At 32.8% G+C, this 27,171-nt stretch overlaps 6 protein-coding genes across 8 annotated transcripts; 4 read left to right on the top strand and 2 right to left on the bottom strand.

Moving 5' to 3' along the window:
- Positions 1-1,011: 1,011 nt before the first annotated feature.
- LOC119637465 (nose resistant to fluoxetine protein 6-like) lies at positions 1,012-6,169 on the top strand. The gene is made up of 8 exons (XM_038033485.1): positions 1,012-1,305; positions 3,686-4,088; positions 4,150-4,223; positions 4,296-4,495; positions 4,566-4,681; positions 4,753-4,966; positions 5,040-5,696; positions 5,763-6,169. The coding sequence occupies exons 1-8, from the start codon at positions 1,047-1,049 to the stop codon at positions 5,958-5,960; spliced, it is 2,121 nt and encodes a 706-aa protein (XP_037889413.1). The 5' UTR covers positions 1,012-1,046; the 3' UTR covers positions 5,961-6,169.
- Positions 6,170-7,647: 1,478 nt separating this feature from the next.
- LOC119637477 lies at positions 7,648-8,705 on the top strand. The gene is made up of 3 exons (XM_038033502.1): positions 7,648-8,080; positions 8,142-8,215; positions 8,288-8,705. Exons 1-3 carry the CDS (start codon positions 7,713-7,715, stop codon positions 8,416-8,418), a joined length of 573 nt encoding a protein of 190 aa, XP_037889430.1. The 5' UTR covers positions 7,648-7,712; the 3' UTR covers positions 8,419-8,705.
- An 854-nt stretch (positions 8,706-9,559) lies between these two features.
- LOC119637307 lies at positions 9,560-11,922 on the bottom strand. 2 transcript variants are annotated; one of them, XM_038033251.1, is made up of 3 exons: positions 11,617-11,922; positions 10,188-11,554; positions 9,560-10,136 (listed from the first exon to the last, which is right to left on the bottom strand). In XM_038033251.1, exons 2-3 carry the CDS (start codon positions 11,488-11,490, stop codon positions 9,964-9,966), a joined length of 1,476 nt encoding a protein of 491 aa, XP_037889179.1. In that variant the 5' UTR covers positions 11,491-11,554; positions 11,617-11,922; the 3' UTR covers positions 9,560-9,963. The 2 variants fall into 2 exon arrangements, with proteins under 2 accessions (XP_037889179.1, XP_037889178.1); XM_038033250.1 differs by having other exon boundaries at positions 9,560-11,554; positions 11,617-11,921.
- Positions 11,923-11,924: 2 nt separating this feature from the next.
- Positions 11,925-13,415, top strand: LOC119637311 (40S ribosomal protein S10b). The gene is made up of 4 exons (XM_038033255.1): positions 11,925-11,942; positions 12,367-12,436; positions 12,643-13,130; positions 13,216-13,415. Exon 3 carries the CDS (start codon positions 12,644-12,646, stop codon positions 13,115-13,117), a length of 474 nt encoding a protein of 157 aa, XP_037889183.1. The 5' UTR covers positions 11,925-11,942; positions 12,367-12,436; position 12,643; the 3' UTR covers positions 13,118-13,130; positions 13,216-13,415.
- A 33-nt stretch (positions 13,416-13,448) lies between these two features.
- Positions 13,449-15,850, top strand: LOC119637308 (sin3 histone deacetylase corepressor complex component SDS3). Its single transcript, XM_038033252.1, has 8 exons — positions 13,449-13,536; positions 14,352-14,469; positions 14,558-14,660; positions 14,720-14,936; positions 14,998-15,096; positions 15,154-15,322; positions 15,381-15,595; positions 15,663-15,850. Exons 2-8 carry the CDS (start codon positions 14,361-14,363, stop codon positions 15,753-15,755), a joined length of 1,005 nt encoding a protein of 334 aa, XP_037889180.1. The 5' UTR covers positions 13,449-13,536; positions 14,352-14,360; the 3' UTR covers positions 15,756-15,850.
- Positions 15,851-16,029: 179 nt separating this feature from the next.
- LOC119637309 (RING finger protein 141-like) lies at positions 16,030-18,699 on the bottom strand. Of its 2 annotated transcripts, none has more exons than XM_038033254.1 (4): positions 18,108-18,699; positions 17,771-17,999; positions 16,507-16,775; positions 16,030-16,447 (listed from the first exon to the last, which is right to left on the bottom strand). In XM_038033254.1, the coding sequence occupies exons 1-4, from the start codon at positions 18,251-18,253 to the stop codon at positions 16,303-16,305; spliced, it is 789 nt and encodes a 262-aa protein (XP_037889182.1). In that variant the 5' UTR covers positions 18,254-18,699; the 3' UTR covers positions 16,030-16,302. The 2 variants fall into 2 exon arrangements, with proteins under 2 accessions (XP_037889182.1, XP_037889181.1); XM_038033253.1 differs by having other exon boundaries at positions 16,280-16,447; positions 17,756-17,999.
- Between the last annotated feature and the right edge of the window lie 8,472 nt (positions 18,700-27,171).

Raw genomic sequence — 27,171 nt, 5'->3', positions numbered from 1 at the left:
TCTAAATTTGTCTGCGATATCTTCATTTTTGCGAACACGAGAATGTTTACCACGTATACCACACGGTTTAGCAGGCCGACATATGGACAAGCAAAAAGACGGTACAGGTACTACAGCATCGCCCGCAGAATATACGTTTACATTTTCGTAGATTTATGTGCTGTACTTTATGAGTAATGAGCGGAAAACCAATTCTTTATTTCTTTCAAACAACAAATATGTACTTAGCTTGCGCAGTACTTCAACCGATTTAGCACATTTTCAATACAAACCTGCGTGTAAGAACTTTCAATGTTTTTGCCAAATTTTAAGTTGATAGGTTCATTTTTGCAGCCAGAAGAACATATATAAAAGACGATAGATAGACGTAGCGACAAGCGACCAGATAGACGGATATGTTTAAATCGATTAAAAATTCGATGCCGGTCAAGAATACATATACTCTGTGGGGTCCCTGAAGTTTCCTTCTACCTCTCACGATAGCATATTATTTTTTTAACTTTGAACGCTATTCTTAAGGCAACCATAGCTTCTCTTTTTTTGTTGAATGTTACGAAACAAGTGATTAATTTAGTTTACTGACAACTGGTATATACATATATATATATAAATATATACATATATATATATATAAAAGAAATTCTCAATTAAAATACATATGTAGCCCTTCTAATTATCTATCTATGTAGTACGATTATACCACCGGTCAGTGAGAGTTACACATTATCAGTACGACCACGAATGGCTTTTTTTCAGAGTTTCTAATCGAAGTCCCTCTTCTTTTTTACCATTTTTTTTTTTTGTTTTGCTTTTTAAATGTTATCAGATAAAACTTATATATTTGGAATGTTAGTAAAATACAATTATAAAAGTGTTTTTTAATGTGTAATGTGTAACTTTTGTAAAATTAAACCAATTTTTCGTTGTTTGCGATAATATTGGTAGAACCTTTAAAGCTATAAAAGGTAGCAATGTCATGTGAAACGTTTAGTTTCACTATTTTAATACCGCTTGTTACTTTGTATTTTCGATCTTTTAACGGCAAAATGTTCCTACGTAGTCAATCGGTTGTGCGGTTGGTTAACGTATTGGTAGTTATTGCGGGCTCTGCCTTATCAGATCAAATACCCGCATCTCCGTTTAGTAATGAGTTGGGCTACCAATATTTCGCAAGTTCTTCGAAATTTCCATCTGAAATATTAAGTAATATAACCTCGAATACAAACCACGATGATGCGCAATGTGCCATTGATATAAGAAGAATTTTGAGTGGCCTTCAAAACTTTGAGGACTGGGCTATTGAATGTAAGAAAAACATACTGCATTTCTACTACTTTAAACATTTTCTTTTGTTATGCATTGAAAAAGTAATAAGTAAAAAGCATATAATCGTCTCGCTTTGTATACCAACCGGCGGACACAGTTTCATGATTGTTCTTTGATGATGAAGTTTTTATAAGCATCTAAGAAATAGTTGTAACAAATCTCGTCTCGAAATCTATCTGCAATAAATAATAGATTGCTGGTGAAAGTGTATTATGTATTTATGCTTTCTAAAAGTTGTTTCCTTTTTGCAGTTTTTCAGCTGGCGTATCTATGGGCGGGCGTATCATAACCTTTTTTAAAATAATTCTGACCAACTGTTTCAATAATATATAATGTATAGGTCAAGTATCATCTCTCTAAGTGCATTCTTGATAACTAGAATTCTAAAAATAGGCAGGTGAGCCGACGGCGCTGTATAATTCTGTACTGAATGCTAACGTCTAAAATATTTCTGTTTAATAAAATCCTTGATGACTATTTCCGAGTGTTACAACAACAAAATTAGTAAACCTTCACCATACGATCGATATAAAAAAGTGAATTACATTAACTAAGTATGACTCATACTCAAATTTTGAAAACGCAGCAATTAAGATTCAATATACATTAGATGGGGTCAAAAATAATAAATGTAATCAAGGAAACTGTGCAAGTTAGTATCAAATGCCAATACGTGGATTTCTTTTCTAAAACACATAATAAGTCGTAAAGTGTTTTGGTAACGATGGGCATAGTAGATAGCTCCGGAAACTTTTTCACCCAGCTTTGATATTTCGGCCAATTCTTAGATTATCATATGTTGATGACACACTTTCCACCCTTCTATCTCGACTAAACTTTCAAGCTTTTGTAAATATCAGTAGTCGAGGATATATTGCCTGGTTAAATTAATTTAAAACTTCATATCGATTAAAAATATTTACATTCTTTGACGTCTTTGGACTTAACAATGTAAAGACTGAGTGCCTTATCCTTTACCCATGCTACTGTACTGGAATGTAATTAATTATATTTGCTTCAGCTTAGTAAAGTTTCAAGGAGGATAGTGATAAGAAGAAACTTATTTTGATGACTGGAACAATAATTCTATAATCTTTAATGAAAAATTCCTTACTATTCAAACTATAATAATTAAGAATTAAGGGTGAATTCACTGTAACGGTTTAAAAAAATAAAAATTTGTACTTTCGGGATAAACAAAAAAAATAATAATAATATAATAATAATAGTCAAAAAAGTTGTTGATTACACAATTAAGTGTTGAAAAGTTCAATATTGAAGAGTAATAAAATATCGCAGCGCACAAAACCTATGCGCTATGAGAAGTTTTCGATTCAAAAGGCCCTGCGATCAGCATTATTCTGGAAGATGCAAATTGGATTCAGGGAAAAAAATCACATGCTTATAGGCAGTAGATTTTTGATATAAAGAAGTCGATCGTTTGTCAACAAATAATTTTTAAATTATTTCTAAATTAATTTATCGCCTTTTAAAGACATTATAAAAAATTTACACGCGGCGTATCGCGAAAAGGGCCTTTAAAATCTCACTTACGTGTAATACTGCTGTGCAACTATGCGCGAGATCATATAAAATTATATCAACACGGTTTCAACAACTCACTGCAAATTAGATATATAGATATATATATATATATAAATATATAAATTTGCACTTATTACGAATAAATACACTCTTTGTAGAGTTACTGATCTGTGCTTCTGGCAATTACCAATAAAATAAGTGAATGAAAACATATGTAGCAAATTCTTGTTAAATAAAGTCACAACGATCCCCATTCAATTATAATAGCGTTTTTTTTCAAAAGTAACATGTTTCTTTAGGTGCATCTGTATACGCCATCTGCTGTGCGAAACCTTAACATTATAAGGAAAAACTAATAAAGCAAAATTTCGAATATCTCCTATACCTTCTTCTAATTGATAAGTGGTATGGGTTCAAAGCCGGTAAAAATGAATTGTCATTTTATTGCACATCAATTAACAATTTTTCGTATAATATAACTGTAATAATAAAACTGATAAATAATAAATTGCTACTATCTTGATTGGGCTTCCTTTAGCAATATTGCGTCAAATTGAAAAGAAATAAAAGAAAAGCAAAAATTATAATAAGATTTACGGCAAAATGAACAATCATAATAATGAACTTGAATACATATACAATAAACAATTATTGATAACTAGTTGTTTTACTAAAAAGAGGGTTTATAACAAGTATACATATGTATATATATATATATATATATATATGTATACTTAGTTTGTAATACACTTATCATATAAGAAAATTAAGCCCATTTGATAATCGTTCAAATCACTGGTATGTTCAATTTCAGTTCCCGATTCATGGGGTCGTTTACCTTTTGGCCTAATGTGGGGCCACACCATAAGCATGGGTCAATTTGAGGAATGTATTTCTATTTCTCGTGCCTTTGACAGCGATTATCTGCTTAAAGGGAAATATTGTTTGGCAAAACTTCCTATTAAAGGTTTCGTTGAGAAAATAAACAAAACTTCTGAACTTAGTAGAGCCATCAGTTACAAGAAAAAAGATCCCGAATACTTTGAATTAGGTATCTGTGTGCCTAGTTCGTGTTCAGCAAATATGGCAGATAACTTACTTAAAACTATTATCAAAACAATTTTCAATCAGGACATTAAAGGTAACCGAACGATCGATGAGCAATACTGCAAAGTTGATGAACCGATAAAATTACGCCCTATTGATATTTTTGCCATGTAAGGATGGAAGAATTTTGAGAATCATTTTGTAACTAAACCTTCGTCTGTTTTATTCCAGTGCTTTTATTTTGTTCATCGTTTTCTGCATGGTGGCTAGTTCGATATATGATTACATTCAAACCAAAAAAGGAAGTAAGAACTTTTAAAGCTTTCGACAATTTTTAATATAGCTAAGAAAGTTCGAATTTGTTTTAATTTTCTTAGGCCGCAAACATCCGTTATTTTTGGCTTTTTCCGTTTTAACAAATGCTAAAAAGGTTTTTTCCGTTAAACAAGTCGATAGCCCTGATGTGATACATTGTCTTAACGGCATACGGTGTTTCTCGATGATGTGGGTTGTTATGGGTCATGGATACATGACTTTTTACGATTTGCCACACATTAATAAAAATAAATTTTTTACGGTATGTCTTGGCTCATTTAAGCATCCGTATCAGCTTTTGACATGATTTATATGATTTTCTTGGCTTATAGTGGACAGAGACACCCTTTTCAATGCTAGTACAAAACGGTACACTTTGCGTTGATACGTTCTTCTTTATGTCGGGGTTATTAATGCTTTGGGGCGCATTCCGTGAAATGGAAAAAACGTAAGTTTTCTAATGCATATTTATTTATTATTTATTTATTTATTCTCATAAATTCGTTACGACTCCCATAGCAAAGGTAAACTCAATATACCGATGATGTATTTTCATCGATATATACGTTTAACACCAGTAGTAGCTGTAGTTATACTTTATATTATGTCGCTGTATAAATATTCTGGTGCCGGACCAATGTGGATGAAGCTTGGTACCCAGGATAAGCGCTGTGAAGATACTTGGTGGGCCACGTTATTGTATGTGCAAAATTATGCTTTCCCGAATAAGATTGTAAGTATACTACTATCTGTCGTTTAGACCGAAGTAAACTCATCAAGCAAAGTCTTTGCTTTCCTCAATTTAGTGCATCAGTCAATCGTGGTATTTAGCTGTTGACACTCAGTTATATGTATTTTCACCCATCTTTTTAATACCATTATGGAAATGGGGTAAAAAGTCATTACCACCTATGATTGTGCTCGTATTATTATGCATTGCGTGCACGTTTACCACTTTTATGTTTAATGATTTCACTCTGTTTCGTGTGCAAGACGAACACGTAGATTTACGGCAACGTCTCACCTATTATCCCACTCATACGCGAATTCCCACCTGGCTAATGGGTGTTATCTTTGGTTACTTCCTATTTACCAAAAATCGTGGACGAAAAATACCGCTGGCTAAGCAATGGGTTATCAGTGGGTGGTTATTAGCGTTCGGTATTATGCTTACCGATCTCTGGGGACCCTATTGGCGTATACGGCCTGAAAATCCCGATTCTCCGATAATTGAAGGAGCTTTTTACGAGCCACTAAGTCGTGCAGCATGGGCTTTATCGATGGCTTGGATCGTTTGGGCTTGTTATAACGGACATGGTGGATTAATAAATGACTTTCTATCTTGGAGTTTTTTTACTGCCTTTAGTCGTTTAACATATTGCATGTATGTTATTCATAGAATCGTTCAGTTGGTCAATGCGGCTCGCTTGCAAACCGATACACATTTTTCCGATTATGATGCCGTAAGCGATTTTCAGAGTTGATAAAAATTTATTGCAGTAATTTATAAGCTTATTATGCGTTTCTAGATAATGCGTTGGTGGCATGACTTCGGTTTGACATTGTGCGCTTCCATATTTGCTACTTTAGCGTTTGAATCCCCTATTTTGGGCATTGAAAAAGCTATTTTTGGTTCAGGTAGTAAGAAAAGAGACCAAACAATGAAAAAGGTTAACACCGTAGCTTCCACTGATCCCATAACGAATGAAAACCTTCAAAAAGCCTAGTTTAGATGTATTATTAAACTTAAGTTTAGTTGAAACAATAATTTATTGAAAAACAGTGAATATTAAAATAACGAACTGATTTTATATTATATGCAGCTTCCTGCTTGTTCAATTCGGCAGTTAGTATTATTTAATATAATTATTTTAACATCACAAACATTCGTTACATAAGTATATTTGCTATAGTATATGTAGATAAAATTATTTTAAACAATCGACAATGCAAAGTTGTATATATAAATATTTATTAGCGAGAATAATAAAAATGTCACAATAACTTAATAAGGCATTATTTAATTTGCCTAGTTTTATGTTGAATTTGTTTTTTCATTTTAATATAAAAGAAATTGCAGCAGCAATAAATCTACACGAGATCCTTAGTTTTAATTGACAATAAGTAAGAAATTAATATTCACCCACGAACGAATCCTTGATATTCACTACTTAAAGAAATTGGCTGAGCATGAATTTGATTAGAGAATTTGGCAAAGAAAGAAAACCGGGATAAGAATATTTTAAAATTTTCAGAACGGACCTCTTGTGGAAATCATCTAAAGATATACAAAAAGGTTTCAATTTTTTATTTCATTACAAGATTGAAAAAATCATAAAGAAATACCGCAACGGGCTAAGCGGAGGGCAACTCGTCGTCAGGACAATGGTTTGAACAAGTGCAAACGAAAGTGTATTACGTAAAATGGCGAGAGTCAATAATCGCATGGATTTCTAGCAGTAGCCCGTGTCTCAAATCGAAAGGTCTGACAAATAAATCTCGAGGTCAAATATCATCTACGTTTTATATATTCTTCTTTCGAAATCACCAAAATATCCCGAATTTCGATTTGTAGGTGAATATACTTCTAAATCGATCGGTTTAACAATAAGTGGACCCACCTTATGTCCTTACGGATGTTGTATACATTCGTGAACTTAATATAACATGATATCACAAGTGGCGTACGTGGTGGCAATGAACATTGAAGAGTTCGAAAACTAAAAATCATAACGATCTTTCTCGAATGTAAAATGATTTCAATTGAAACGATGATCACAAATAATCTTGAGTTGCGCAAAAATATACAATAAACAATCAAGCTATTGTGCCTTATTTAATTAAAGAATATCAGAAATAAGAAACGTGACCCTCCTACCATTAGCGTTATCTTCAAAAATATTGCTGTCCCCGTTTTAAAAAAAAAGGCTTCTTTAGGTGCATCTGTATACGCCATCTGCTGTGCGAAACCTTAACATTATAAAGAAAAATCTAATAAAGCAAAATTTCGAATATCTCCTATACCTTCTTCTAATTGATAAGTGGTATGGGTTCAAAGCCGGTAAAAATGAATTGTCATTTTATTGCACATCAATTAACAATTTTTCGTATAATATAACTGTAATAATAAAACTGATAAATAATAAATTGCTACTATCTTGATTGGGCTTCCTTTAGCAATATTGCGTCAAATTGAAAAGAAATAAAAGAAAAGCAAAAATTATAATAAGATTTACGGCAAAATGAACAATCAAATAATAATGAACTTGAATACATAACAATAAACAATTATTGATAACTAGTTGTTTTACTAAAAAGAGGGTTTACAACAAGTGTAAATATATATGTATATATATATGTATACTTAGTTTGTAATACACTTATCATATAAGAAAATTAAGCCCATTTGATAATCGTTCAAATCACTGGTATGTTCAATTTCAGTTCCCGATTCATGGGGTCGTTTACCTTTTGGCCTAATGTGGGGCCACACCATAAGCATGGGTCAATTTGAGGAATGTATTTCTATTTCTCGTGCCTTTGACAGCGATTATCTGCTTAAAGGAAAATATTGTTTGACAAAACTTCCTATTAAAGGTTTCGTTGAGAAAATAAACAAAACTTCTGAACTTAGTAGAGCCATCAGTTACAAGAAAAAAGATCCCGAATACTTTGAATTAGGTATCTGTGTGCCTAGTTCGTGTTCAGCAAATATGGCAGATAACTTACTTAAAACTATTATCAAAACAATTTTCAATCAGGACATTAAAGGTAACCGAACGATCGATGAACAATACTGCAAAGTTGATGAACCGATAAAATTACGCCCTATTGATATTTTTGCCATGTAAGGATGGAAGAATTTTGAGAATCATTTTGTAACTAAACCTTCGTCTGTTTTATTCCAGTGCTTTTATTTTGTTCATCGTTTTCTGCATGATGGCTAGTTCGATATATGATTACATTCAAACCAAAAAAGGAAGTAAGAACTTTTAAAGCTTTCGACAATTTTTAATATAGCTAAGAAAGTTCGAATTTGTTTTAATTTTCTTAGGCCGCAAACATCCGTTATTTTTGGCTTTTTCCGTTTTAACAAATGCTAAAAAGGTTTTTTCCGTTAAACAAGTCGATAGCCCTGATGTGATACATTGTTTTAACGGCATACGGTGTTTCTCGATGATGTGAGTTTGAATTAATATTGTACGCTTCGATATCTGTAATTTTATTTCTGGAGTCCACAATTTTGCGCATCGAAGAAGCAATTTTTTGTTCAAAAAAAGCACAACCAATAAAAAAGTGCAACCCATCCTTCTATTACTCTGATAACGAAAGAAAGCTTTCAAAAACCTTAAACTTATTATTAAGCTTAAGTTTAGTTTACGGACAATAATTTATTGAAAAACAGTTAATATTAAAACAATGAATTGATTATATATCATATGAGTTTGTTGTTCGCATAATTCGCTAGTTAGTATTACTTAATAAAATTATTTCATTAACATGCTGTACACACTTAATACATAAATATATTTATTTTTTTAATGTTAATAGATAAAATTATTGTTGTATTATTGTATAAATAAATATTTTTTTTTTTTGTAGTATACATTGAGAATAATAAAAATATCACAATAACTTTTAAATGTAAGGCATTACGTAACTTGCTAAGTTTACGTTATTTATTTTTTTCAACTTAATATAATAGAATTTATAGTAGCAATAAACGAGGTTCTTAATTTTGACTGACAATAGGTAAGAAATTAATATTCACCCAGGAACAAATTCTCGATGCTCAGAGAAAATGTATGAACGTCAATTTGATTACAAGGATGCTGCGAAGATGAAAATATTTTAAAATTTTCAGATTTGTTTTGAAATCATATTTCAACCTCTAACCTCGTTGTGAAAAAGTACTTTAAAAATAGAAAAGATTTGTACAAATGATTTAATTTTATGAGCAAAAATTTGCGATAATAAGATCGATCCGTTTCAATTGCTGATACTTTGAAAACTCGATTACTTTTAGAGTAACCAATATTTGTTTATCTCAGCATATTTAAATCGTTACATTTAAATCTTTTGTCCATATGATGCTTATACTTGAGATTTTTGTAAATTTTTGTAATTTTTGTAATTGTAAGCTTAAGCATTTTTTTTTAAAATTAAAACATTAAATCAAAATTTTCTGCAAATTCTAGCGTAGGATGTTTGACGTCAATATCATGAAATCGCGTCAGCTATTGAAGAAATCTGCCTTACGAATTGCCACTGAAGCAAGTTAAAAATTAAGCTCTTTCCTCGCTTTCAGAGGTAAGTAAGTGTAAAAACAATACCTTTATCTTTGACATGAGCTACAAGCACACTTTTGCACCCCGAAGGTATAGAAAGACAATTTTTCCATGTAAAACATAAATTTTAAGGAGTACCTATCCAGGTTCTTACATTTTAGGTCTCTTAAAATATTTGCTATATTTATAATCTTGCCTTTTGATCACAATAGTATTTGTTCTAACTAGTTCATAATGCTATCTTCTTAAAATCTGCGTATACACGTATAAAATACGTTGTTGTTCTTGTTCCTGATGTATGTATGTATCTTTATATACTAACCAAGTAAATATGCTGTCTATAATAAAAAATTGCTTACGTTCCTATAAATGGATAACTCAGGAATAGTGATTGTAATAATTCAAGAATGGTAATTGTAATTAAAATATTGTTCGGTAGTACTTACAAAGCGTTATTAGGGGGCTTATAAAAATATATAGGACTACAATTTGGACATATACTACGGTAAAAGCCCGTTGTACCACACTGATGGCACTTCGCATTCGAACTTGTACCTGCATTTAAACGCATTTTGGCTGCGGCGGCTTTCGTGGAAAACGGTCCATTAATTGGATCTATAAGTTTAGTAGTTAACGTATTACTAATTGTATGATTGGAAGCCGTACTTGTTGTTGGCGTTGAAGGGCTTATTGTAGGTGATTGGCTAATGTTTGTGTTGGAAATGTCAGGCATTGATCCTGCTGCCATTACAATATTGGTATTACTGGTTGCACTCTGTACATTTTCAGTTTCAGTGGTTTTTTTAGTATTTTTAAGTCTTTCTGGAACAAGCTTCGTATATTTGACCCTTTTAGGATTTACATCGGATTTGCCACCAAATGATCGACTCAACTTATAACGCATTTTTGGTTTTTTGTCTTTCGCAAATGCTTGTTGCTGATTGGGTGTAACAATTTCAGGAGCAATAGTAGTTTCACCATTTAATAAATATGTAATTTGTGAAGCATCAGCAACACTTGTTATTGACACACCCAAACCACCTATGTTGGTAGGTAAATCGTTTTCATTTCCGCATAAATTAATAATGTGATCCATTTGGTTTATGTTCTCGGAAGCAAGTTGGAATGGTGGCGTAGATTTTTCATTTGTCTCCTGTGGTTGTACTGTTCGTATTTCTTTATTATCTCTAATAGTGGGCATTAAGTCTTCGGTACGTCTAACCTTAATAATAGGATCTCTGTCTTGGACCAAAGTAATATCCACAGATTCATTAGCTTCTTCCAAACGTCTTTTTTGTTTTTGCGGGTTACTTTCATCACAAACTATTTCAATCTCTTTGGTCTCTTCTTTGGCCTTCGGACTCTTGATTCTAACATCGGTATTACACTGCTTATTACTATCGATTGTAATATTGGGATGCTGGGTGGAGACGGTCGCGATATCATTACTTTGTAAATCTTTAATACATTCCTTTAAATCCATTACCGTCATAATATTCATGGGATAAATATTTTTACGTTTTTCCTCGGGCAACAGAGCATATATAATATCCAACTGCATTCTTTCGGACGGCAAAGGTTGCGGCAACTCATGGAAAAGTTCATACTTATCATAAATGAAGTCTTCTGCTTGCAAATATTTATCGAAAGAGCAACCAAATATTTCGGCATAAATTGCATGCGCAGGCCTTTGTCTTGAAAAGTGTTTTTGTAACGCCGTTAAGGCCTCTGGCCAATTTAAAAAATGGTCTTTTCTTCTAATCCACCAGTCATGCGCAGAATTTGTCAACAAATGCCCTAATTCTTCCAAAGCTTGTTCATCTCTAATGCGTTTAACATCCTTATAAGTAGCAATAAAATCAAGAAAACATTGAATCTTTCGACTTCCATGCTCACCGGCAAATCGGGCCGAACAATCCAATAATGTTTGAAAACGTTTATCTTGATTTCTCACAATTATTTCAGCCATTATATTAAGATTTTGTAAATGCAGATGAGAAATACTTATTCCCCAGTTATAAAACTGCCTGTATCTAAAATTACGAAAAATTCTTATATTTAATGTGATTTGAGTGAAATGAGTGAACAATCATACCATCAATTTGTTGGTTGATAAAAACGCATTTGTTAATTAAAATTTTTGTGACAGTTATAATTAAACGTTCACTTCTAAAGTTTACGTTTACTTAGCAGACCAATTTTACATTCGCCGCGTTAAAGTTTCAAAAATAGGGCAGCCTTTCAAATACCAGCTGACAGAACGCGCAATGATAGGAAAATGAATTTCCACAAAATTTTAATCACAGCATTTTACAACGCATTATATGGCAAGTTACGTTCGGTTATACGGCATTTTTTAATGCGGTACAAAAACTTGGCTACACTAGGTATTCTTTGTTCTAATCTTCCGCACAAACACACGTAAGTTGGTACAATGGTTTTATAAACACTTCATGCGGTGTTTGCAACACTTATATTGTTTTTGTCGAAAATGCAAAATTATTAAGCACTTTTTTGGGCATTTTAATAAATGCCGGTAGTGTACGAACTCTCCCGTGAGAATTTTTCTTGAAATCTTCTGAGCTCTTGGCTAAAGATTTTTAGTACAATTTCAAATTGGTGGTGGTGCAAGCTGTAGTATGTACAAAGTTCAATTTTACACTTTTAAATGTATTAATTTCGGTAAATAAAGATACATTAGAATTTAATAAGGCCAATCAGTTTACGGCGAATCAGCTCTGAGCAGCTGTTGATTGTTTTGTTAGCGTTGCCGCCTTTTTGTAAAATTAACGTAAAATTTCCTACAAAAATAAGAAAAAATCTACGCATTCTGTTTGTTCATCAGGCAGTGACGGTTGGCATTGTGAACGCAGCTTTCTCTTTCTTTCCGGTAACTGGTGTTATAAGACGTCAAAGTGAGTATGTTTTGCACAAATAAATCTAGAAATATCAAATAAATCATTTTATATAGATTATTAAAGATGAATTGGTATGAAAACTTATATATGGAAATATCATTTCGTTTACTATTCTAAATAATTTGTTTGAGCTCACCAGATTTATTTCATATAAAAAAAAATTATTAATAAGGAAGTAACTTGATTTTTTTTAATCTTTACAGAATGTTTATGCCAAAAGCTCATCGCGTCGCTATCTACGAATACCTTTTTAAGGAGGGTGTTATTGTAGCTAAAAAGGATTTCCATGCACCCAAACATCCAGAGTTGGAAAATATTCCTAATTTACATGTCATTAAAACTATGCAATCGCTGCATTCTCGTGGTTTAGTAAAAGAGCAATTCGCTTGGAGACATTACTATTATTATTTGACAAATGAAGGCATTGAATTTTTACGCAGTTACTTACATTTGCCACCTGAAATTGTGCCCGCTACTCTTAAACGTCCTACAAGACCAGAGACCGTTCGTCCCCGTCCAGCTGCTACTACACGCTCAGGTGATGCTAGTAAAACTGGTGAAGACCGATCGGCTTACAGACGTGCACCTGGTGGTACTGACAAAAAGGGAGATGTTGGGCCTGGCGCTGGTGATGTTGAGTTCCGCGGTGGTTTTGGCCGTGGCTCTCGCCCCCAATAAAATAAAATAATAGGTATTAAAAATGTTTCCAAAAAAAAATAAATATTGCTAAAATATAACAATACATTAGACATTTTTTTTTTTATTGAAAATTTTAGCAAATCTCGTGTGTTCGTAGTGGAACTTATACGTAACGTCCTAATTTGTACTATAAATTATTGCTGTAAGCAGTCTATTGCACGGAAAGCATTGGTTAATGACTTGATTTACACATTTTTTGCAATGCAAATGAATGAAGCAATCCAGACCCTTACGTTGTATATTGTATAAACTGGCTGCGTGTCTAACTTTGATTAAACAATTGCTTTTTATTTTTTACTGGAAACATCAACTGGGTTACCAGAGCTTTATGATAGACAGGCCGTAAATTATCCATAACTACGCCCACCGCTTTTAGATATTACATTTGGGCGAATAAGGTAGGATGTTTCAGTTTGAAATGCATTATAATTTCATCGACGTCCACAATCTTTAGCCTGTTTACGGATAGCGGAGGGATTCGTAGGTTTAACGCTTGAATGTTTTTTGGAAAATGATTTTTTTTTTTAAATAAGTTTGTGAATAAGAGTTACTATTTAATAGTAACATAATCAAACACGATTAGTCGTCTCAATACATACGTCTCAATTTGGACCCTGATTCGCAATATACAAAACCTGTTATTTTAGCAGAAGTTTTCTAATTTATATTGAGGGGGATGCTGTGGGATATTTAAGCAAAAAGTTTTGTAAGGACACGATGGGTCATTTCTGTCGCCCATTCGAGACTTAATAGTTACTTCAGATAACAAATCAAATAAACAATAATTCACTGAAGTTCTACTGAAGAAACCTTTTTGTCTTCTTGCTTTGTATTCCTGATTGTAGAGCTTAACTTATGGTTGAACATGCAGCTTTTATGTACCAATCTAGCGTCGAATAATGTGAATGACAAGTTTTATAATTTATACAAGCATTTACATTAACAAGTAAAAAAAATTAGGTTTTCCCAAACAAAACAATATAAATTTGTCAGTTTTTCGTACGACTTTGCAGTGCGTTGTATTTAACTCTTGAAGGTTAACATTTCTTTAAAATGATAATGAACTCAGGCAATGGCAACACTAAATATAATAAATTTATTTACCAGCTGAGCGTGTGTGTATACGAGCTGTTTTGTGTAGAGAAATATTAAATGAACGTTCGAACTTTATTAGAAAAAAGCGAAATAGATTTAAAAATTTAATATAATTTAGGCATTCATCATGTCTTATCATATATACACAAATCAAAGCGATGATGAGCATTATGCTGATTATAATGATGACTCACGTTCTAACAACTTTGAACAAAATGCATACGACAGCGAAGAAGGTAAAAAAATTATAAGAGTGCAAAAAAAGGGAAAGGCGTAAACAATTAATATTATATAAATAAATAAACGTTATTTGTAATTGGATAGACACTGATGATGCTAGTGAAACAGAGCTTAGAAATAATGGACGTAGTTACGGTTATAGCGCTAGTCACAACTCTAACAGTAACAATCATGAACTAAAAGAGCAGTAAGCCTCTTAACCTTTAGACTTATCTTGGCCCATGTTATTTCTTTCGTTCATTTCAGGATGTACCAACATAAATTGGCCAGTTTACAAAAGCAACTAGAGGAGCTTAAACAACATACACATCCCGAATATATCAGAAGGCTGAAAAAGTTGGAATACCAGTTCAAGGAGAGGATAAGATTGAATGAAATTTACCGAGATTACCTAAAAGAATGCGTAGAAAGGGATTACATTTTAGAAAAGAAAGCCGCTGAAAAGGAATATGAAGAGAAAAAGGTTCATTTAATCGCAAAACGTATTATACAATTTCAGTTTCACATAAAATTATGATCTCTAGGTTGATCTTAAGGATAATATACTTACCGATTTCGAAGAGCGTCGTAAACTTATTGAAAATGAACGCTACAGTTTAGAATTGACGAATGATTCCATGGAGGTATGTACGTTAAAAATAATGTTTTATTTGTATAATTCGCCTTATAACAATTTTTAGATCAAGCCGACGGTGACGCGTAAATTAAGAAGGCGACCAAATGAACCTGTTCCAGTTGTGGAAAAGCGACGAAAGCCAACTACTGGCCAATTATTAGTTTATATGCTAGATGAAAAGGAAATTGAAAACGACTTGAAAATCATACAGCGTGGTAAGCCGTTAACACCCAGTAAGTAAGATATTGCACATTAAATAAACAAAAGCTAATATTGTTTAATTATTTTTAGCTTTACAACAAAATGGCATTTCTTCTTATGGTAGCAGCAATCATCATCAGTCTTCAATCATTTCAGAAAATGCTAATCAATACATGGATACCCGCATAGAAGATGGAAAATTATTATACGAAAAACGTTGGTTTCATCGTGGACAACAAGTTTATGTAGAGGGAAAAGATCTACCTAAATTCGCAGCCACTATATCAGCAATCGGTAATGAAGTGGTATGTATTAAAAAGAGACTTTAGATTAATTCTTCATAAAGTTCTATATTTTTACTCCTTTGAGTAGGTGTGGGTTAAAAAGCCAAACGAAAGCAAAGTAAAAATAAATATGTCTCATCTGGCTAAGGGAAAGGTTACTATAAAGAGACGTGCTAATTGATATCGTTTTATACCGAAGCAGCCAGTTCAGATTTTGGTCAATTCCGCGTCTCACAACTACTAAATAAGTTAGGTGTTAAGAGCTTAAATCTCAGGCTTAAGTCGTCACCAATGTCAAGCAACATAGAAAAAGACTGGCTAATAGCTGAAAATCCGGTATTCGCTCCAGGGTTAAGTTTCAATATTTATATTTAAAAACAATCTAAAATAACGATAATTAAATCACTTGTTGATGCATTTATGAGCTGTATTAGCGTCAATCTAAACTGACATGCTTTTGGATGTTACAAGTAAATTGTGAAATACATTTTTCATGTACATATGCTTATATTCTAGTGGTTATATCATATTTCTCTCGCTATTATTGTTTAAGGCAATGCACAAAAAATATAAACATTATTGTGTACGTTTTATTGTTTTTAAATAACTGTAAAGATTATGAATTACCTTTTCCAAAAAAATATGTCAATGTCGTATCAATAATGAAATATATGGACAAAAAAAAGAAAGATTATTACATTATTACGGTGTTATGACGAAACTTTTTCCTATTGCTCCTTAGCTAAATTCATAAATTCTGCACAAATTTTCTCATTGATTTCCTCAACGCCCGGTATATCTGACATAACCCAGGTCTCGTCCATACTTTCTAAATTTTCTGAGCAAATTGGACATGTCTTTCTTCCCACATTCCTGCGATAATTTATAACGCTTTCAAATGAATTGGTTTTTCTATTAATTTCTGGACTTACCATTGTTCGATGCAGGGGGTACAAAAGCTATGAGTGCAAGGCAATATTACTTCAGTGGTACGATCTAAACATATTGAACATTCATCCACATGATCGTTGTAAGAACAACTCGATGTTGTTGAGCTATTAAGATCGCTGCGGCTATTTGAATTATTACCTAAAGCAGATAAAAATATCGTCGCTGTTAAAGAACGGGGTAAAGTAGAACAGCAAGCCGCTTGTGAATAATTGTCGTCACACAATGAAGACTGCGAGCCACGTCTTAAATTCTAAATATTTTTTTTGCAAAAATTTGGAAGAAAAATAGGGTAAAAAGTCATTACAACAAAACATTTAATAAATTTTGCTAATTGAATGAACCTGTATGGATACTTACAACATTATTTAGTCTTAAAATACAATTAGGGTGAGTGAAATATCGTACATGTTGCAAACAATTATGCACATAGTGAAGCCCTAATTTATTATAATATGATTGAAGGTCAACTTTTATAGAGAATGTTTCGTTAAAAGCTTTTTAAGGTAGAGTGTGAACAAGACGTATCTCCCAACGTCGGCTGAGCGCATCATAGCTCACTTCGATTTTATATTAGAAAATTTAAATACTCATTACTGAAAAGGGATATATGAAAATGGCAAATACATTTTATACACTAAATTTTTGGACAAACTTGGTAAAGAACTAATATGATTTTGAAATAGGTTACCCTTTACGGCTCTTTGTTTGTCATAATTGGTTTAGGACCTTAATACTTTCTATGTCTGTAATTTCCGAGTTTCCGAATCAATCCAGATTCTATCGATCAAAGTTCAATAAAAAACGTTGCCTTAAATGCTAATGCTTTAAGACTTCAGTTTTGGAATTTATTTCTCTCTGGCTAAATTAATTGTACTAGTAATAATGTCAAGAGTTGTTACTTCTTGAGTTTTACACATAAGCTACGAGGAGGTGGGCACGCTAGTATTATTGAACTTATCTAGTATCCTATGTAGCAATAAACAAATTAACTTGTGAAAAAAAATAAATTGATAATTTGAAGCGTTGGGAAATTATCCCTGTACTGGGATACATACGTAAATGAATTCTATCATAAGGCTTCGAAGCTATGCCCAAGGTCTTGGTCATAAGAAGTGCACGTTATGACAGCGGGGCGAAACCGTTTTGTCAATGTGTCTATGTTTTGTATTTATTCTAGCTCATTTCAATTGAAGTGACTACAAATCTGCTTTAGGCAAAAGTTTCTCTTTCCTTTTTTTTTCTTACTCTTTGGGCCTCACTGCTAATTAATGTATCCAGATGCGATTGAAACGTTTTGAAGACACATAAAAATTGTTTGAGATTCAGAAATTTATATGTCTCCACACGACGTGTCTGTGGATTAACTTTAATGCAAGCAATTTTCACTGTAGCCTTCCACAATAATGTTATATCGGAACCACGCTTAACCAAAAATACCAATTGCTTGCCGTCAGGATCAATGCACTTACGAGATCTTTAAGTAAACAAACGGAAGAATAAATGAACAATAAATAAATAAGCTGATAGGCTTTAGCAATTAATCGATACAACGAAATGTTTTCAGCCCATTTAATTAACTTACAATGAATTTAAATTATCCAGACAAGTTTTGAAATCCTCATAAGTTAACGATTTTATCTCTGATAACACTTTGGCGTGACGTACTACTTGCATTTGTACACTATCCAGATCCGGCAAAGTTTCTGTTATACTCTGACTTTGCCCCATGTTACTGCTTCAACTTCTAGATTGTTTTATAATATTTCAACAAATTTTTTCAGTTTAATTCCGTTGCTTTTCTCAACAACAAATCAGGTGCATTTTTAAAATCGCTTTTTCAAATCCTCTTTAAATAAGAACCGATAATAAATGTATTGTCCATGTTAATAAAATATTAGATGTATGTATGTTTTTTCATTAATATAAGTTGATGAATTTGACAGTTGACAGTTGTCACGATTTCCTGATAAGAAGTTCGTTCAATCCGTTAACTTTGCCACTAACCCTTAAAACAATACATAATAGCAGATTAGGGATGCGATCCAACTGTAAAGATTAAATCATCATAGAACCTTATGAAACTTTTTCCGGAATGAAAGGATGGAAATACTTTCTGGCGGTGAAACGAAAGATGAAGCGGTTGTTAAGGCCGCTAACTAAAATATTTGTTAGCACCCACTAAATGCGTAAACGGCTGACACAACCATACACCATTTTCGTTCTCGGGTTAAAAACTCCCAGGTGGTAAACACATTCGCGCTGCTATATTGTTTTACAGGGAATTGTAAACAAGAACATATGGTCATAGAACCATAAATTATGAAATCAACGTAAACATAAATCACAAATTTTTTTAAAAATTACAATAAAGAAGTATTATAATATAAAAGTAAACAGACTTGTGTGTTGATTAGTGATAAAGACACCCCTTCATTGAGCAATGCCATCTTGTCTGGTTTCCTGAGAGAGACCAGGTGCTTTAACGGTAGCACGACGCCGAAATGCATTGGTCAGTGCTTGTGGTTCGAATGATCATAATGCTCTAAATAAAACTTGTCGGGGAAGGTTAGCTCTTAATAGGACCCCGGCAATTAGTCTTTTAACTTGTAAAGAGGTGAGAGAACAGCACTTCTCCAATTATTTTCATTGTCTCGATAGTGAATTGTGTGATTGTCTATAGTTTGCACAAAAAAGAAGACCTAGGCAAAATCCTATCCAAGAAAAATATTATGCCGTCGTCAAAGGAAAATGTCTTCTTTCAAAACCGTCCCCTAGTCCACTTCCAAGGTCGTCCATAAGGAAATCTCAACGGTCAATAATGCCTACAAATGAAATGCGTTCTTCTGTATTGCAAAAATTAATCTCTTTGATTAAAAAATGTATTCGCCCGATGATCCCTCAGATTCGTTTTAATGAATTTGAAGAAAAAATTGCTTATTATGCTAATTCCTCCTAAAGTCGTCTGAGAAGCCTTTCTTATTTAAAATAGGATTTCTTTTTTACAATATAACGCAGAGTGGTCGACGTAACTTATTACTTTTAGATTTTTAGTTGAATTTAAATAATATTGATTTTTGCATTGTAAGTGTCTTCTTGAGAAATAACATGACGACGGCTATAGTGGTGTTAGTGTACTGGTTAAAAAAGGTATCAATATCAGCCGTATTTTGTACAAAAATGCGTTTTTTAATATGCTGAAAGAAAGCTACCGTTGCGGGTTGTGCCGGTGCCAAGTATGAGATGTTCAGGCCATTCTCTGGGAGAAGTTTGGCTGTCTCGCTGCATGCAATTATTAATTGCTGGTCTAATAACTTGGATTGAAATGACCTTCGGATTTCTGATGTATTAAAGTAGTTCTCATTCCTAACTCAGGATCTAAAGACTTGAATAATTTAAGCAATTTTAGTCCTATTTTGTTTATTCATTCATCTAATTTGCGTGACCTTCAAGACGACAAAACTCATATTTTTCAATATGCTGACGCTTTCTTACTTCTGTCTGTTGATTCATTCTTCTCAGTGGCTGTGAATAATCTCTCGATAAAAGCTAAACTTTTTTTTAATGCATGTACCGATCTTAATTTATATTTTAATTCTAGCACACGCAATACAATTTATTTTGCCAAAGATTCTAAGCGCTAAATTACGGTTTTTATCAAAAGAACTAAACTGAGCCAGGTGAAATCTCTCTATTCGTCGTAGGCATTATGAAAAAGCCTTCGACAAACGATCAATCTGGATGCAGCATCATTAAAGTCATGACAAATAATCAGTCAGGTTGGCTCCCGAAAATGTTCTGACAGTTCAAATGACATTAGTCCGGTCAAAGACCAAATTTGTATATACCATTTCTTGTAATTTTCTGAAATATGTATAATATTGCGAAATGTATGCAGACATAAAACGAAAATAGAAAGTTAAAAGGCTGTACTGAGCTGACACTCTCAACTTTTCAACATGTCCTTAACGTCAGTTCTGGTGAATGGCCCGTTTTCGGAATAGCTCTTTGGTGTATTGCTAAGGAGTTAATTAGGGTTGAGATAATGGATACTTCCTTTTTCCAGAAAGTTGCATCTTTTAGTGATATTGTGTCTTCCAGCTACAAATTTTGTTATCAAAAGTTCCGCAATAGTTTTGACAAGATAAAATCAATCACTGTTTGGAATTTTGTTACCAATATATGTACAGTCTTCATGAACATTCTTGAATCGATCTCTTGTACGTACCGAAACGTCAATTTTTCTTGTGTAAGAATTTTATGTCAAGAAAAACTTCTTTACTACAACAATGGCTATGATATATATGGCACTGACGGTATTATTGGACATAAAGTATCTACCTTCTCGGTAGTGAAATAGTACATAAAATCAGAGTCATGGAGGAATTTTCCTCAACTCTTATTGAATTGCTTGTCATCAGAGATGCTGTAGAGGTAGCTATAACGAATGGTCATAAAAAATTTGTTGTTTTTTCTGATAGTAAATCAGCTCTATTTCTAATAAGTAAAAGAGATACAGGTAATCATTACATATATGAAATATACAAGATGATGTACGAATCCTAAATTGATCACTGTCACCTTGTGTCGATGCCTGGCCACTGCGGATTTTTTTAAAATGCAAAGCGTTTAAGATTTTAATGTAAGAACGGCTCAATTTGATGGTACAACTTTGTGCATCTATGCTTTCATATAGTGTTAAGACAGCAATATGGACAATTCGAGATCACACATTTGAGTACCTTGGCGGCGAATATGAAAAGATTGCGCGTTCCAAAACTAATCGCCTTTTCTATAAACTAAATTCCATCTTTATCTTTAAACCCTCAGCCTCAAAGGCTTGCTTTAATTCCCGGAAGATTAAGACATCTTACAAACTCATGAGTGTCCGCACTTATGCTAACGTATTTTTAAAAATGATTCGTGCTATACCATCGGAATAGGTGGTATTGGAAGCTCTTTCAGCCTTTTCAGATTATATCTGGACGTGTAAGCCACATCTTCTGTTGGCTTACTTTGTCCTAGCTCAGTATCCAAATAAAAAAAAAAAAAAAAAAAATGAGAAGATACATAGTAAGATCATTCATTGAAACATGTGATATTGACGAAGTTTTTGCGATATTGTTTCAGCAAATGTATCTGCACGAATGTGGGAAACTTCAAGAAACTATAAGGATAAAGATTCAACTCGATCACTTATTCCAACTAAATGTAGACTTTTTCTTAAACTCTTGTAAGTGCTTCATTTAAATTCATTCGAATGAATTGTAATTTCTTAGATATTTAGCGCTTGGTGACAGTGTGCAAAATTACTCGTTTTCATATAAAAAGAGCGTTTCAGCTGCGAGCAATGTCATTTATGAAACATGCGAATTCATATTTTAAAATTTAGCAGCCTTGCCCTGCCCATGGATGGAAGAAAATAGCTCAGGATTTCAATAACCTGTGGGGTTTACCTCACTGTATTGATGCAATTGATGGCAAACACACTACTTTTGTTTGTTCCCCCAAATTTTGGTTCTCTCTTTCACAGTTGTAAGAGTAAGTGTTTCATGTTAAAAAAGATGGAGATAATTTTTATAAAATTCGTTCTATAGAGCATTTCTCTATAGTGTTATTATGAATCTGTGATGCAAATTATACTTTCACAGCTGCAGATGTTGGCGTTTATGATTCCGAAAGTATTGGAGGCGTTTTGCGGAATTCCGCATTTGGGCGGCGGCTGCTTAATAACAAATTAGATATTCCACAAAGGAACACTATACCGAACTCAAATGTTGAGTTCGAGAAATTATTATGTTAATCTCCATAATCTGCTTAAATTTTATGGCTCTATCGAAAGTCCATTTTAATTGATATTAATTACTCGATAATTTGAAAATTACCGTTTATTATTCTCTAATAAAACAATTTGATAAACCTATTTCAAGCTTAAAATAAATGGTCTTCATTGGTCTTTGTTTTTCATTTCTTATAAACTAATGCATGGAATAAACCAAAATTGCTAATCCCATAATGTAAACGAAATGTACATTAGTGTAAAATAAACATAAATTAGATAAATAATTGTGAAATTTAAAAGAAACCTTCATCGTTTCTTTTTGCGGTTGCTTTTTTTTTTTTTGTTTTATTTGTATGTATACATGCAAAAGCATATGATTTGTCAGTTCCCATTAACGCTATCAATTTATATTCTGAGGCTTATCTATCAAAATCTGCTAAGAACTAATCAGGACTGTATAGAAATGTACATACATTATGACTTATCCTTAAGCAACCTCTTAAACTTTTTTTAGATTATGTCTCCTTCCTTATTTAAGCATTTTGTTTATTTCTTTTAAGAGATTATTTCTGCATGAAATATATATAAGAGCAAAAGTGGAAAAAAGGCGATTACGCCTACCCAATTTTAAAGCGTATTATAATTTCATTTTTTCTGAAATCTGTATAACGTACAGAAGCAAGGTTGAAAAACCTCACAAAGTAGATAAATTCATGGTTAATTTCAAAATTTGGAATATCACCTTGGATGCCCACCTGTTCGTGTGCAAAATGCAAATGTGTTGTATCTGTGGTCAACATTTCGTCGTCGTTTGTAGAAATGTAGACATCGAAAGAATTTGAAAATGATCCGAACTGGTCTAAGGGAAAGCCTATAACAGCCTCACGTTTATGCAATAAAGATTGAGAGCACTATTGCTCCCATGTTTTGTGCCAGTTACTCATAAACTACAACAGACAAACCATACAAATTTCCACTTTCATTTTAAAAAACAGAAAAAGACGTTCACTAAATAACACAAAGTATAGAAATTTATTCTTTTTCCTTTTTTTTAGTCTTTCTTAGGATAACGGTAATGGGTTTAAAACATTCGCTCACGGCCGAACATAACTTTCTTACCCGTGTTATATAGGGACTGATCGAAAAAGTGGTCCGAACCGAACCATTTTCAATTGCGTTCTTTCTTATGCCAAACAACGTCAATCTACCAAATTTCATTAAAATCTTTTAAAAATTGCTACATGCACGCTGAACACAACAACATATGAATAGACATTTGATGAACAGACAAGCTTATCGATATAATAAAAGTTGGGTGTACCTTAGATCCTTCTGGATGTTGCATGCGTCGTCAAAAACTTAATATACCATGCAGCTTATGTAGTGTTAGATATAAAAATTTCGATTTTGTAAAAAATCTAGAACGATGTAACCATATCTTAATCTTAGTCTAAAATTAAAATAATAATAATAATAATAATAATAATCTTAATCTTCATTTTTATAATTTTTATTTATAATTTTTAGATATCCTAATGGATTCCCTTTTCAAAAATAAGGGTTTGGTAACATCAAACGTCCGGAATATGTTTCCGGCATTTAACAACTAATCACCATCAGCCAAAAATTCTCACACGACTCGGTCACTTGTCTGTTATTGGCATAGAAGTCAAAATTTGTCCAGTACATTCCCGATTTAGTTTCACACAGTAAGGTTAAAACGGATTGTGACACACTCGTAAAAGAGGAGGGAATTAAATAACCTGTAAAATAAAGCGAACATTCCATGTCTTTTCGCTGAAATGGTAACGGCTCATACTTAATGCAAACATACACTTAGACTTATGTGAAAGTGGTCCTAATCGGGGTATCGATAGGATTTACGAAGAATACAAATTATCCAAATACGGGTAATTTTATGGAATAAGATTTTTCAATGGCGCATACATATAAAGGATTTTGATATCACTTTATTAATGTTAAAGATATTATACAAATGTTTACTAAAATGTAAGGGACTGCTACTTAACTGCTGATGCTTGCTTCTCTCTGTTGCTCTACCACACCATTTCACTCGTTGTATTCTTCCCTTATTCTACCATCTGTACTGTTCATTGTTATGCTAGGCATAGCATAGGCATACATTGCATAATCCTAAATGTTCGACTTCTTTTGCCGACTGCAGAATCAATCAAACAATGTTCGTAAGTAATTTTGAATTTCATTTATGTTAATCGAAGAATTTAAAGTTGACTTTAATAGCGTAGTTCAAAGGTGAGTACATGCGGATTTTTGCACTTTTAATTACAGTTCCACAAAACATAAAGTATTTATATTAAATTCTCAGTTATTACTTAGATTTTCTTGCGTCCGGATTTTAAAAATGTGGAACCGGAGTTTCACAAAAATGTGAAACTTTTAATTTAACGGTTAATTTAACGATGATTATCCGATTAGTAATTATTTACACTAAAAGACAAAAAAAAACCGATTTTCAGAGGCGACAGTTGCCCAAGGTCCGCTTGAGAACGAAAATTGTTCTTTTACCTCTTATTTCTTACACCACTTGTGGTGTATTAAGTGGCTATATTAAGTTTGTGCCGACGGTGGCAATATCCGGAAGGGTTAGAGAGAGACCCACATTTTATTATGTCCCCATCAGAAAATGGTTCTGAATCGATCTAAGCTTGTCTGATATCAGCCCATGTTCAATTTACAGGTCGCATTTTTTAGGATATTTTGATGATATTTGATAGACTGATATGTTCTGGTCCAAGGACGCACGCTATTGAATATAGTTCGGATCGGACTATTATTTCGACCGCTCACCGCATACCGCCTTATTTTGATGAGCCGTTTTAAGAAAAATTATTGTAATTTTTCGAACTTAGCGGCAAAAGTCGCTGAGTGCTCTAAATTGATTCGGATGGGGCGTTTTTTTAAGTCTCTTGCCATATAACCGTTGCAACGGAAACTGAATCTTTATATGTCCAAAAAGTTTAATTTTTAATATTATGTGATGAAAATTTATCTTTAGAAAATCAAAAATAGGAAATTTGTATCACGTAGACATATATGTTAAAACCCACCATATGTAGGGATCCTCATGAAAGCAAACCCTTCTAAAGCGAGAAAGCGTACTTTGTAATTTGTTATGACGGAAGAGCAACTGGAAAATAATAAAATCGTTGACAAGTAAATTAAATTTGGTCCACGTCGACGTTCGAATATTCTCCAATGTGAGAGTTATGCATTTACATAAAATTATGTAAAATTTTTGCTTATTATTCACTAAGTGAAGTTGTATAGGGTATATAATATTCAGCCTTCTACGACTATAGCTCTCTTACATGTTTTCAGTTCTTTTTTTTGATGGGCTATGTTTCCTGTTCATAAGCAATGACGCTGCCAATGCGCTGCGAAATGACGGTTCAAAAGTAGCTTATGGTATAGACCGTTCTATAGTATTGAAATAATAATTTAGAAAAATCAAGATTTTAATATATATGCAAGACGTTGCGAAACATGGATTATCCTGGTTACATTTATTGTAATCGCAACATTCCAATTGACGGACAGACAGACATGCCATTTCGTTCTACACGCCCATCAAAAATACAAACGCACACAAACAGTCTGCAAGAATGTCATGGATATATTACAATAAGAAATAGATATGAAGTTGTTGTGTAGTCGAACGCAATTTTTTATTTAAAATTTTATTAACTTATTGTTATGAAATTCGCTTTTTACAAGATACAGTCCGTATCACTAGATCGTCGATATTTTGATCAAGAGAAATGCACTTCAAAGTTTTTTTATTTTACTACTTTGTCTTTCACAACAGTAGGAATATTTATTTACAATTTATTTCGGCCGTACTTTCAACTTCTACGTTCTTGCCAGACTAACTCTACTTTTCACAAATATTCGATCTATATACAATTTTACAAGAATGTTACTATACCTAAATTCATGGTTATGGTCTAATCCCAGCCTGGTTTTTCCTCTAATCGTTTCCATCGGCCTGCACCTGCATGACAGGCCTGCGAATATGCACTTAGCTTTTACCTGTTTGCTTTTCCACTAATCGTTTTCATTGGCCTGCAGCTGCATGAGGCGCCTGCAAATGCTCATTTGGTTTTCCCTTCTTTAGGGAATTTATTCTTACGAAAATTACTTAGCTGACATTTAACTGAATTTGGGATTTTCGTAACATTATAAAGGTTTGAGAATATATTATTCTACTATTAACACGTGAATAACGCAATAGGTTTCGTCTCCATACTCCGTATTGCGATACACTAACTACAAAAGTAGGTCTAGAAATATTTTTTTTTCTTCGCAAGTTAGCATCGAAAGTCAAAGAATTTCAATCATCAGTTCGGCAATTTTCTTTTTCTTTTTTACAAAATTGAGTTTCAATTTTTAAAGTTCTTAATTTAGAGATCTTTGTATGGCTGTTAAAATTTTCGTCAGTTGTTTTTGTCAAGTTGAAAAACCGGTCAAATCAGATTAAGGGTTCGTTTATAATTATCAGGAAATCATATACACATAATGTGGGATATGTAAATATGGTGTTTAGATTGCCGTTGTACCTTCAAGACTACTGCGAAATTGTATAAAATATGATTTTCGATACATACACTAACCGAATATCATATTCTTACTTATTACTTATTAGCATTCGTATCGTTTTTGAATCCATCCTTCCCTCCCCTCGAATCGACTAGAAATAAAATTAAAAAATTGCATTCTTCTTTTCACTTTTTTTTCTTATATTCAATCGTTTTTTTTTTTATTTTTTTTATTTATCAAGTACATTTTGTAATACTTTTTCCCGCATTCACTATCGTTTTGTGAGTTT

This window comes from Glossina fuscipes, unplaced genomic scaffold, assembly GCF_014805625.2.
Source record: "Glossina fuscipes isolate IAEA_lab_2018 unplaced genomic scaffold, Yale_Gfus_2 59, whole genome shotgun sequence".
Taxonomy (NCBI): domain Eukaryota; kingdom Metazoa; phylum Arthropoda; class Insecta; order Diptera; family Glossinidae; genus Glossina; species Glossina fuscipes.
This window is presented reverse-complemented; position numbering and strand designations above follow the sequence as displayed.